Genomic DNA, 12,501 nt, shown 5'->3' on the forward strand with positions numbered 1-12,501 from the left:
CCTAAGATCCCTAAGGACCATTCTACATGGCCTTATTTTGCCCTCTTCTCAACTGAAGACATGCCATTTAAAGCATGGAGGGTGGGGGAGAAGAAGGTATTGAATGATACAAATGATAAAAATTACTTCACCAATGTTGAAGGTACCAACTGAAGAGTCTTATTAAGTTCTGCCATTACTTAGGTCTTTATTGCTCATTGTTTTTGCAGTAAAGTAACGTATCAGCAAACTTAAGACTTAACTTGCATTCTATTGATCACATTTGAAACCAGTCAGTGAACAGTGATCAGCTTTGCCATATTACAGAAACATGAGCCATTCTTAAAGGTATCTGAAAGCTATTAAAAAAAATAAAAATAATCAGAATTAGATAATGGAAAAACCATTTAATGTTCAAAAAAAGAAAGACAGGGGAAAAAAAGTGCCAAAGTGTGCACCACTTTACCTGGACAAGACATTATTACAGAAATAAAACTTAAATAATTAAGTAGTGTCAGCAAACCACTTTTCCAAGTGTCAACAGAAAGACAATCTCTCAAATTTAAAATATAAAAATCTTTACAATGCTTTATGAAAGTACTACTACCAATTAAAAAAAAAAAAACAAACACATCTGATGGAATTAGAAAGTAAATAAAAATAAATTAGTCAGTGAATAATTTAGCAAATGAGATTATTCATTTTCTATTTTATGTAGTCTTAGGCCCCACACTAAGATGAGATTTTATAAAAAGCTACAGATAACAAAAGGAACACATTAATCTAGACTACACATTTCTAAAGGAAAAATATGGAAAATCCTGCCTCACCAATTTGGTGGCCTTCTATGATGGGGCTACAGAACTGATCAACAGGAGTAGAGCAGTTGATGTCATCTACCTGGACTTGTGCAAAGCGTTCGACACTGTCCCACACGACATCCTTGTCTCTGAATTGGAGAGACATCAATTTGATAGGTGGACCACTCGGTGGATAAAGAACTGGCTGGATGGCCACATGCAGAATTGTGGTCAATGGCTCAATGTCCGGCTGGAGACCAGTAACGAGTGGTGTCCCTCAGGGATCGGTGTTGGGACCGGTCTTATTCAACATCTTTGCCAGTGACATGGACAGTGGGATTGAGTGTGCCCTCAGCAACATTGCCAATGACACCAAGCTGTGTGGTTTGGTTGATACGCTGGAGGGAAGGGATGCCATCCAGAGGGACCTTGACACACTTGTGAGGTGGGCTGATGCCAACCTTATGAAGTTCAACCATGACAAATGCAAGGTCCTACACCTGGGTCAGAGCAGTCACAGGCACAGCTACAGGTTGGGCAGAGAAGAGATTCAGAGCAGCCCTGCGGAGAAGGACTTGGGGGTGTTGGCCGATGAGAAAATGAACATGAGTCGGCAGCGTGTACTTGCAGCCCAGAAAGCCAACCATATCCTGGGCTGCATCAAAAGGAGCGTGACCAGCAGGTCGAAAGCGGTGATCCTGCCCCTCTGCTCTGCTCTCGTGAGACCTTACCTGGAGTATTGTGTGTAGTTCTGGTGTCCTCAACATAAAAAGGACATGGAACTGTTGGAACAAGTCCAGAGGAGGCCACGAGGATGATCAGGGGACTGGAGCACCTCCCATATGAAGATAGGCTGAGCAAGTTGGGGCTGTTCAGCCTGGAGAAGAGAAGGCTGCATGGAGACCTCATAGCAGCCTTCCAGTATCTGAAGGGGGCCTGTAAGGATGCTGTGAAGGCAGTCTTCGTCAGGGACTGTAGTGACAGGACAAGGGGTAACGGGTTAAAAATTAAACAGGGGAAGTTTAGATTGGATATAAGGAGGAAATTCTTTACTGTGAGGGTGGTGAGGCACTGGAATGGGTTGCCCAGGGAAGTTGTGAATGCTCCATCCCTGGCAGTGTTCAAGGCCAGGTTGGATGAAGCCTTGGGTGGGATAGTTTAGGATGGTTTAGTGTGAGGTGTCCCTGCCCATGGCAGGGGGGTTGGAACTTGATGACCTTAAGGTCCTTTCAACCCTAATTATTCTATGATTCTATGGTAAAACGTAACAAAGCACTTGAAATATTTTCTATTTATACAAACATACACATTTCTTTCAGGGAGTCAAAATTTATTATTTCTTTTAAATATCATGCAGAAGGAGAGAAGTAATCCATTCATTATAAAATATACCCATCAAATTAAGAAGTGGTCATGACATTGTCTAAAAATATTCCCATCACATTCTGGCCTATATACAAATGTTAAAATATGACAGTATATAGAAGGATCAGGTATATTTAGGACAGCCCACCTGGATTAACAGTTAGCAAGCAAGAAGCATTTCACTACCACCCCCTGCCTTTTTTGGTTACCGTAACTGGAGAAAAAAAATCATCAATTTACTCTGGTGGAGAAAATATTTTTTACAATTTAAAACTCATTTAAAATGTTAGTTTGTTGGGTTTTTTTTGGGGCGGGGGGGGGGGGGGGGGAATTAAAAAAAAAAAAAGGAAAACCAAAACCCACCTCAACAGTATTAAATAAATCCAGAAATATCTGCAGAAAGGAAATAATGTGAAGGTACACGTCTCCATGCCTATAGCCATTTAAGATATGCAAACAAACTGCATGCTCTTTGAAATAATATCGTTCAAACAGACATTTATTTGGACAGGTTTGGTAGAAACTGACAGAAAAGATATCAAGTCTCTTGTGTTAAGAGACAGTAAAGGAAACCTGACAGATCTATACACTCCGATAGAGGAGTGTGAAGTAGTACTGCAGAGCTATTAAATCATGAGTGGCATGCAAATGGCAAACAAGGGTTAACTACTAACTTTTATCTCACAACACAGAAAAGCATTTCTGAAACAACAGCAAGCAATCCTGAGTACAATGCAGTTAAAGGCTGACCCTTTTTTGTCACAGGATGTTGACGAATCCACAGGGATTCAAAAAGGTTTCCTACAAATTCATTTAGGAAAAACCCAGCAAGGGCTACGAAACCTAAAGACCTCTGCTGCAGATTCCCAGAGCTCCAAATCACCTTAAGGCAACAGTGAGAAAGTGCAGCTATGTACTAGAACTGCAGAGGTATGATAGCTAAATGTCATGGCAGCTCTTAAGACCACAGCATCTCCTTCACATTCAGCCTTCAACTACAACAGCTTCTCTATTTTTGACTGAAATATTGTCACTACACCACTCTTAGGTCATAATTCTTTAAACATCACTATAGGTCTATAGCCCAAAAGTCATTAACATCTCCCTTAAAAGCAGCTCACACCATTCCTTGCTTGCATGTACTTGCTTCTGTCTTTGATGAAGACCAAGGCTGTGAAATGAAATCTTTGAGTTTTGCTTTAGGAAAAACAGAGGAGCAAGAAAAGCTACAGATTAACAACAAACTCCAGTCTAAGACTTCACTACTAATTTCCTGTCACTCTTTCTCCAAGATTTTCTATACTAACTGAACAGTTTAAATCACCTATTTCCTATTACCCCAAGTTTGTTTTGCCTGCTTTATACTGGCTTTTTTTTTGTCATTTTGGTTGTGGGGAAAAAAATTTTAAAAACCAAACAAACAGCAAGCTGGTGGACTTTCAAAATAAACCATCTTTGCTACTGCTCCTCAAAAATACAGCTTTCCAGTACCTCCTTTCCAGACAAAAGAGATTTGACTTGGGCCATTCAGCAAGTGCTCTCTCTTTCACAGAGCAATCACACTCCAGATTTTAAATCATCATCTTATTAAAGAGCCCTGTTCTCTTTGCAAAAAAGTAAACCCATGGTGAGTCAACCTAACTACTATGTCAGCAGTGTCTACCTGAGTTGTCATACATAGCAGGAAGTTACTTGCAGTGAAGCCTAGCTGCAATCATTTCAACATCTACATTAATTACAGTGCTGATCACAAAAATCAAAAAGATCATATTTTTGCAGAAATATTATATACAATATTTCACTGAGGCATCAGGGGTATACACATTTCACCACAAAAATGCCCATTTCCCTCAAAGCATTTAATTCCACATCTATTCTCCCAAAACTTGCCTCTGCAAAGAAGTGTAGTACCAACAGATTTCAAATTACGTTATGGGTTTTAAACATACATTTCCTTATTCAAGTGAAAGAATAAGTTATTCATACTGAATGAATAAGTATCATCAGTTCAACTGCAATATATAATTCCTGCATTACAGCTAAGAAAGCTAAGACAGATTTACTAGTTACAGTGGATGAAACTCCCCAAGATATTGAACTTAGTTTTCAACTACTTCGTGCAGGCCATGGTCCAGAGACATTTCTCCCAGAAACACTGACAGCTTAAGCTGCGCCTACCCTCTGCCATTTGCCTCTGATTGATCCCATACCAGGTCCTAAGCCCCAGCACAACTGCTTGAAGTGCCATAGCAGGATCAGGAAACTGCTATGGGTTAAAAAAAATTAAGCCAGCAGTGCCACCAAGAGAAATGTCTGTGGAACCACAGTCTCCAAAACCTCTAAAAATGCTGCCATGGGAGGGTCAACCTAAAAGCCCTAATGCTTACCCTGCACCTTCTGTGGCCATGAAGCTCCGAACTGAGTATATGAATTAGGTCAAATCTAGTTTCTCTATCTAAAAGGAGGCAATTTCCTCATGAGCAGATTAAGGTGCTCCATTCCACTCAATTCTGAAAGTCAGTAACAGCTGTTTAAAAGTAAAATGATGATATTTTAAAGAAAATTACTAGAAAGCAAAACACAGCAAAATCCACAAGGTCCTTCTAGTTCCCCTGCTCTCATTCTTGTAACACGAAAGTTAGTTGATGTTAAACCCACGTACCACTAGAAAGAGTAGCTTTCTGGACGAGTCAATATAATGAAGCAATATAGCATTAGCTTAGAATTCTCCACTATCTTCAAAGAACAAGCTGGTTACAAGCAGATCAGGCTTCAGACCTTACCTAGTAGGGACAGGAGAGAAACCACCCTTGCAGCAACACAGAATGTCAGTGCCCAAAGCATGAAAGTGGCCAATAACAGCACATCATAGCAGCGTCTCTTTTGAGACAAACACCTTGGTGTCTACTTGAGGTAAACTTCTCATATAATCAATACTTACTTTGCTCCATCAAAAGCAGAAGCAGCTTATCAAGTCCTACCAAAAGGGAAGGTCAAGCCTGATCCCAGCAGAGAAACTGAAGATCACCGGTGGAACTACGCATCTCTACAAGTCACTGACCGTAGGATCAGAAGAAGGTTGAGCTTATTTTTGGCCAAGTTTTAAAGGACAACATTTAGAATTCCCTCAATTTGTCATTAAAGAACAGTTCTGCGGTTCTCAAGCAGGTTTTGAGATGTTGGTATGTGTACAGAAATAATAGCTTCTTCTAAAATAACTACTCATTCTTTAAAACTCTTTACAATGGCTATGACCTGCTGTATGTTGGTTTTTTGTTGGTTTGTGTTGATTATTTTTGAAATACCTCCAAAGATTCACACAAAGTTCTGGACCAAGAGAAGTTTGATATAATGCAAATCTGGAATAATACACTGTTGGTATGGATGGCATATAAAAGGCAAAAGCAAGTATTTTCTTGGTTAACAAAATACTTGATATATCTTTCTTAAAGACTCCTGAAACATGTAAGTACAAGATCAAACTTCCTTTTCCCGTATTTCATTTCCTGCTGCATACTTTGCAACTATGCAGCAAATTAATAAACTGATTAATGCCTAGCTCAGGACACCTAAATTCTGTTTGCAAACTTGACATTCAAATAAACTTTCCTCAAAATCCACCAGTGTAAGTATGTATTTACTTGCGGATCTGCATCATATTCAGGATTCTATTAGTATAAAAGCAAAGAAGAGAGAAGGGCAGAGAATAAGCCATTGAATCCCTGTAGCCAATTACATCAGAACACTTGTCTGTTTGATTTTACTGTCAATTACTATGAAAAAGATGCTCTTTCCTGAACACTAACTTCACTTGGCAACTCTGGAAGACAGATGAGGTGACATTCACAGGCACAGGATGACAAGCTCAATCTTATTAGAAACACAAAAAGGAAACAGGAAGTTTTCTTTACTCCTGAGCCAACAGAAGATTAGTTGACATGCACTAAAACTTACAAGACTCTTGTTGGCTTCAATGCTGGTACAGAACAGTAGAAACAACTGAAAATTGTCTAAATCCCTGTTGCATTTTGAGCTTCTCCCAATCCTTTCAAACCAAATTCAAAACATATACAAAATGCATCCTACAACATCCCTCCTCTGGATCCAGAGGCAATACTGATGTGATAAAACTCTGGCATGTTTTCAGCATCATCTCCAATCGCTGGAGTCAGTAATGTGACAAGCTCCTCACCAACAACTTGCCTTTCATCTTTCACCCAGATGCTGGTACAGAAACATGTAGCATTTTTAAATTCCATTAGCCACCACCACGCTATGTGCAACTAGGTTAAAGCTTGTTTCTTTATTTACTCTGTACTGTATTTTTACTGGAGAGATTTCCACATCTTCCAGTTCATTTTAAGGTTAACAAGCAAAAGCTGCACAGCATGTACTTCTAAAATAAGGAATGAAAAAAAACCAACTTAATTTTTAATCAGATTAGCTCAAATGTATTAAGAACATTCAGTTTCTCCTTTTAAGTGGAAAGAAAAAGCATGTTGCACTATAAATTAATATACGGCAGAAAACAAATGTAGCCCACAGAAGTGCAATTCTGTGCCTGTATGACAAAACCATACGCCATTCATAAAGTCTGGGAATGCAGAAGCAGGAAGGTTACAACAATTACAAGTCAAAAAGACTGCACAAGAGCAGATCCATACACAGTGAAAGCAAGTTTAACTTCATCTTTTAGTGAAAAGCTACCAGTGCCTGGAGTACTCCTCTAAAATATCTTATTTCTAAATTATCAGCAATTATTTAAAATTATTTTCATGTTATCTAGAATGGAATACTGATTAAGTTTACATTACATTTTGTGAATTCCATTTTACTGTTAAGTGAGGGCAAATTCAGCTAAAATAGACACACAAAGTCTGCAGCCATTCTCTTTATATGTTTTTAACAGAAATACTGAATTTTTAACAATTCCTTATTTGCAAATTAGCAAAGATGAGATATTTAAAAGATACAGTTTACCAAAACTGTTAATGTCCTGTTTTCTCTACTATATCTTAATTTTACTGCAAATAAAAAAATCAAACAACTGCTTCAAACTATCACTAGTATTTAGTGTTTTATGAAGGACATCTAACATGGTGATTTACTGCTATAATGTATTTCCCTATGCACAATTACTACATGTTACATCAGCCTATCGTAAAACATTAAAGACTACCAAAGCACTCAATTCTTAATTCTGTCTTCCAATCCATGAATATCATGGCAGCAAAGTTCCCGCATCAACAAATACACAGTTACAGATCACTACAACTTACAGCTATACTTTTTAGTAAGGGTTGCATATTACGTGCTTAGAAGCTTATTTCCATTTTGTTTTTCATGTGGAGAAAATATACAGCTGACTATATGATTATATTCAATGTACAACTGCAGGACCATGAAAAGTCACACAACTCTGAAGCACTTCTGGTAAGCAAAATCATTTTAGTAATTTGGTTTACGTTTAAAAAAATAATAAAATAAATTGCTCCTCTAAATAACCACTTCTTAAACACAGTATAAGAGAACATCTCTTCCATTACCATGTCAAGTCTCATCAGTAGTGATTAAATACACATTTTGCAATGTGTGACCCAGAAAGCAATTCTTTTGGGACAGTAAACCCAGGGAGATCATATGACATTGACTCCACCTCTTTCCTCCTGTCCCTTTCTTTATTTGACCACAGTTATCACTGCAATCAGAGAGCACACAGGCTTTTCCAAGCAGTTAGCAGCAGCAAGGCAAAACAGAGTTCCCAGCTTCTTCCAGCAATACCCACTGTTACTTAAGCAGAAAAAGCAGTTTTGAATTCTCACGACTAGTGAAACACACACACACACACATATATACACACAAATACATGTACATATGTTAAACTTGGTTTTGCTTGTATTTCTATTAATAGATATGTTTTTCATGCAACAGGAATGTTCAGGAATGGCAGATCAAAAGGTCTATCAAGTTGTGACTCAGACCATGAAAATCATCAAGAAAACTCCTGGATTAAATTTTATATATTGTACATATTGTATAGGTAGGGCAGGTATTTTAAAACATCTGAAACATTACACAGTGACTAAGAACAAGGCATGGGTTCCAAACCCTAGCAAGAAGTATCTGTCTGTAACCGCAAGTGCATTCATCTTCCAGAAGACCAACAGCACTCACACCCAGTGATAGCTGTTCTCACCATATTCCTCACTAGTGGTACATTAACAGGAAAGCTGAGGAAGGCAAAATTTCAGTAAAAGAGTGGAAAAAATTTTTACACTGTTCTTCTTTAAAAAAAAATAAAAATCAATCAATAAATCCATTTTACAATGAAACAGACCATATATTAGCTATGTTGCAATCATAAAACATATAAGGAGTCATTCAACATACTTTCATGGAGTTGGAGAGACCTATCAGGAAGAAGATACTAGATAACTGAGTTCCTTTCTATATCTTCTTACCACAACAAGAATTCCAACAATTAAAATATTAATTACTTCATCTATGAAAATCACAAAGCACACTTAGGAGCATATGAAAAGCTGAGTCTTCATTTGCCTGCTCACAAACAGAAAGCAGCTAGTCCAGCCTTCAAGTCTGGAGTTCCCAATTTGATGTGTAGTTCTATTTACAGCAGAACTAATGAAGCTCCGTTTCCTGGAGATTTGCTCTTACAAGCCCTGTGGCCACTTAAGATTAAGTATGTCAGTTGCTTCTAACCTTGCCCATGTCTCGGTAAGATCCTGCACCTCATAAAACTCTCTATTCACCCATATATTCCCATATCCACACTCATGCCTGCACTCATGCTTTTGTTAACCCTCAGCTCTTTCTCATGCCTTTAAACCCACCTTCACATACCATCAGTTCCACCAACTACTCTGTATGGTGCTAAGCAAGAGGCAGCATATGCTGTGGCTGGTTTGAAGCTTGGTACATGCTGATTGGCCAGCTGGAGACCACACAAAATGCCATAACCCCCTCACCTTTATGGGTTTTTTAAGGGAGGAGAGCTCTCATGTGCTCTCAGATGTCAGCTTTCACAGACTGGGGGAAGATAATCTTTCTCAGACGTCTCCCCACTCTTATAGTGATTGAAACTGACTGGAGGGGTTCATACTTATTAAGGAATAAAAGACACAAAGACAATGTAATCATACTTTCTTCCAAAGACAGTATTAAGAGATAACTCAGTTTTGGTTGGTTGCAAAGCATCTTGAAAATGCCCACTGCTGCCCTACTCCGTTCCTGCAGCTGAGGGCATCTTCTGTACTTCTGCCATGCCCATCCACTCAGAGGGACCAGATACACACAAAATTAACAAAAAGTCAATTTCAAAATTTTTATGCTGCATCCTATGGCGGCAATGAAACTGTCAAAAGAATTACTATTTCACTCCACTGATGAGTAGCAGAAGGGTCTGAAGCTATTCATAGGGAAGGCCACCTCAAAACAAAAGCCATGGAAGGATAAGAGCAGCACTCATCTATCTCAGTTCACGTGGAGGCAAGGCTAGCTGAAGAAAATAATCTTGTCCTCCACTGGGGTCAGGGGAAGAGAATACTCATGTTAACCAATATCAACTAACAAATGCAAAAGGAGAGCCTAACCCACAGAAACTACCTGTTGCTAGCAGAAACCTTATCATTTCTTCCTCTATCCACTCCCTCTGCAATTTATGCTTGTTCGTGCCTTGGGGACAGAAAACAGGTAACACAAAAACCAAATATTGCACTTAGAGGGGCAGTGACACTCCAGTAGGTAAGTACTAATCTGTGACTCATTAGACCTAGATAGTATTTCCAAAACCTTCCCAGGCTTACAGCACTCCTAGGTGACTAGAAATCTATCGACACAGCATAATGCAGTACTGTGTTGTTAGCTTGAATACCAGAAGGAATATGGCCACAATAGCACTGCACTACACCCAGGCTGAAGTGCAGACTGGAGCATTCATACTGCTCCTCAGGTAGTTTGGATCTATCCAAACAGCACTCTACTACAACATACAAGCACACCCTTAGTCATCCTGCCTCAGGAAACAGCTACAACTCTACAGTTCTTCCTTAAATTACTAATAACTGTAATGAAAGACTATATGAAGATAAAAACACTCAGCATAGTTAGGAAGAGTAGCAAGTATTTACGATAGGCAGTGTACATTATCCATTTAACGTAACAGATACAACCCCTGAAATGCCTTGGTTTTAATGTCCGTTCTCTGTCAGCTCTGCCCCTAGAGTTTGCAAATTATGGCTCTGACTTGTAAATGTTAGTAAACAGCTCCTTAAAACTTACTCAGTGTTTCCATAATTGTACATAGATTCTAGAGAATACTATCCTGCAAGAACAACATCCAAAACAGGTTCTAAAAATAAAAACATTCTAGACTATTCTCACATACAACCAGAGGTTGAACACACAGGCCATTTTATAAAGAAGGGCATGAACAGCATGCTACTTAAATTATAGCTGGGAGGGATGGGGGGAACGGGATATAAACAGCCCACAATATAGCAGAAAAAGTAGCATTTCAAGTGTCACACACATTCTGATTCTAAAACAAGGCTTAAAGCCTGGGATGTATGAAAACAAGAAATCTACATTTTTGCCAATCGCACTTTCCGCAACAAGCAATCAGTAAGCTCCAAAACCAGGCAATTGTTTGCTTGATGAGTTTGTAAAAAAGGCAACATTCCACTCCGAACTGTGCTCGGCTGTGAACGCCTCCCCCTCACCAGTAGCAATACGGATTGCCCAGCGCAATTTGGTGATTCCTTTTTTCAGCCTACGTAATGCCCATTTACATAGTCGTGATATTTTTAAATGTGCATTCAGAAGCACCAAATAATGTAAAAATCACGGAAGAAGACAGCCACAGCAGTAGCGTAGCACTCGCTTGACCACAAAACTCGCAAATGAAAAAACGACTAAATCCACGGAGCACAATAAAACTCCATTTTACAGATTATGCATTCAGAACACTAACCCAAGGAAATCCTGGTCGTGTTTTCCCCCCAGCGAGAGTGTGTCTGAGCACAACAGAACATATCCTGGTTCCTTCGCTAGCCGCCACGCACATTCCTACACCCCTTAGGAAAACAGTGACAGCGGACATAAAAGGAAGGGAAACAATGACATTCTTTCAGTAACAGCTACCACTACCGCGTCCAGCACATTAGCCCCCGTCGGTCAGTGCTACATGACGACGCTTTCTGCATTCCCCCAGAACAGGCGCATTCGCCCCCAGCCTGAGACAAGCTGCTCCAGGAGCAGGCTGGTTTTCCCCCGCCGCCCAGGCCAGGTATTCTCCCTCCCTCAACACCACCGCAGCCGGACGCAGCTGCAAGGCTAGGGGCCGCATCCGCAAGGGGGGCACGGAGAGGACCGGGGCCGGGGCCGGCGCCGTCCCCCCCGCGCCGCTGCAGCACATGCCGTGGATAAACGCGTCTCATCCCGGCCTCGACCCCCGGCGGCGGCGGGGGCTCCACGTCAGCCGTCCCCGCCACCAGAGCGCTGACACGCATTCTCCCCCCGCACCGCCGCCCCCCGGGCGAAAGGCTGTGTCACGCCGGACCCGCCCGGGGCGTCCCACCGCCCCCCGCCGCCGCAGGCCCCGCGCCACGGCCTCGGCCCCACCGCAGCCCCCCGGCCCGGCACGGGACGGGTCGCGGCTCTTACCGCCAGGTCGGGGCTGTGGGAGTCCCGCTGGGACACGGCACGGATGACCCCGGCCCGCCAGCGCCCGCTCTCCGGCGGCTCCTCGCCGCCGCCGCCTCCGCCGACGCACAGGAACCGCTTCCCCACCAGCTCCGGCCGCGTCTCCACCGCCACCGCCATGGCCGCCGCCGCCGCCGCCGCGCAGGCACCGCAACCAGCCGCCGAGCCCCCTGCTCTATGGGCCGCCCATGGCGGGAGCGGCGCGGAGCGGGGACTGGCGAGGGGCTCTTCGCCTCAGAGGCGGGCTGAGCGGCGGCGCTCCGCCGCTGCCTGCCGCCTGACACAAACACCCGCGGGGCGGGAGAGGGCCGGGGGCGCGCGCTCCCTCGCTCGCTCGCTCGCGCTCTCTTTCACCGGCGCGCTGCGGCCCCGACCACTCCGCCCACGCAGCCCACTGCCATGGCGACCGGCACCACGCGCCGTCTCCCTCCGCCAGGCAGCGCGCGGGGAGGGGGCGAGCGGTCGCCGCCGCCGCTTGGCAAAGAGTCCGGCCGCGGCGGCACCGGCACCCGGGCTGGGCCCGCACCGGGACCCTGCAGCAGCGCCTCCCGACACCGGCAGGGCGGGCCGGGGGTCCCGGCCGTGCGCGGAAGTTCTAGCACCGCAGAGCGACTGCCCCCCGCGGAGGTCGCCTCCA

At 42.7% G+C, this 12,501-nt stretch overlaps 1 protein-coding gene across 2 annotated transcripts in view; it reads right to left on the reverse strand.

Moving 5' to 3' along the window:
- JMJD1C (jumonji domain containing 1C) overlaps positions 1-12,171 on the reverse strand; it is a 164,281-nt gene extending 152,110 nt beyond the window's left edge. For both annotated transcript variants that reach the window (XM_065670935.1, XM_065670934.1), the window contains exon 1: positions 11,826-12,171. In XM_065670935.1, the coding sequence (XP_065527007.1) occupies positions 11,826-11,984 (159 nt within the window). In that variant the 5' untranslated portion in view covers positions 11,985-12,171. The remainder of the gene's footprint in view (positions 1-11,825) is intronic.
- Positions 12,172-12,501: the final 330 nt, after the last annotated feature.

The sequence above is a fragment of the Lathamus discolor genome, chromosome 3, assembly GCF_037157495.1.
Source record: "Lathamus discolor isolate bLatDis1 chromosome 3, bLatDis1.hap1, whole genome shotgun sequence".
In the NCBI taxonomy this organism is placed as follows: domain Eukaryota; kingdom Metazoa; phylum Chordata; class Aves; order Psittaciformes; family Psittacidae; genus Lathamus; species Lathamus discolor.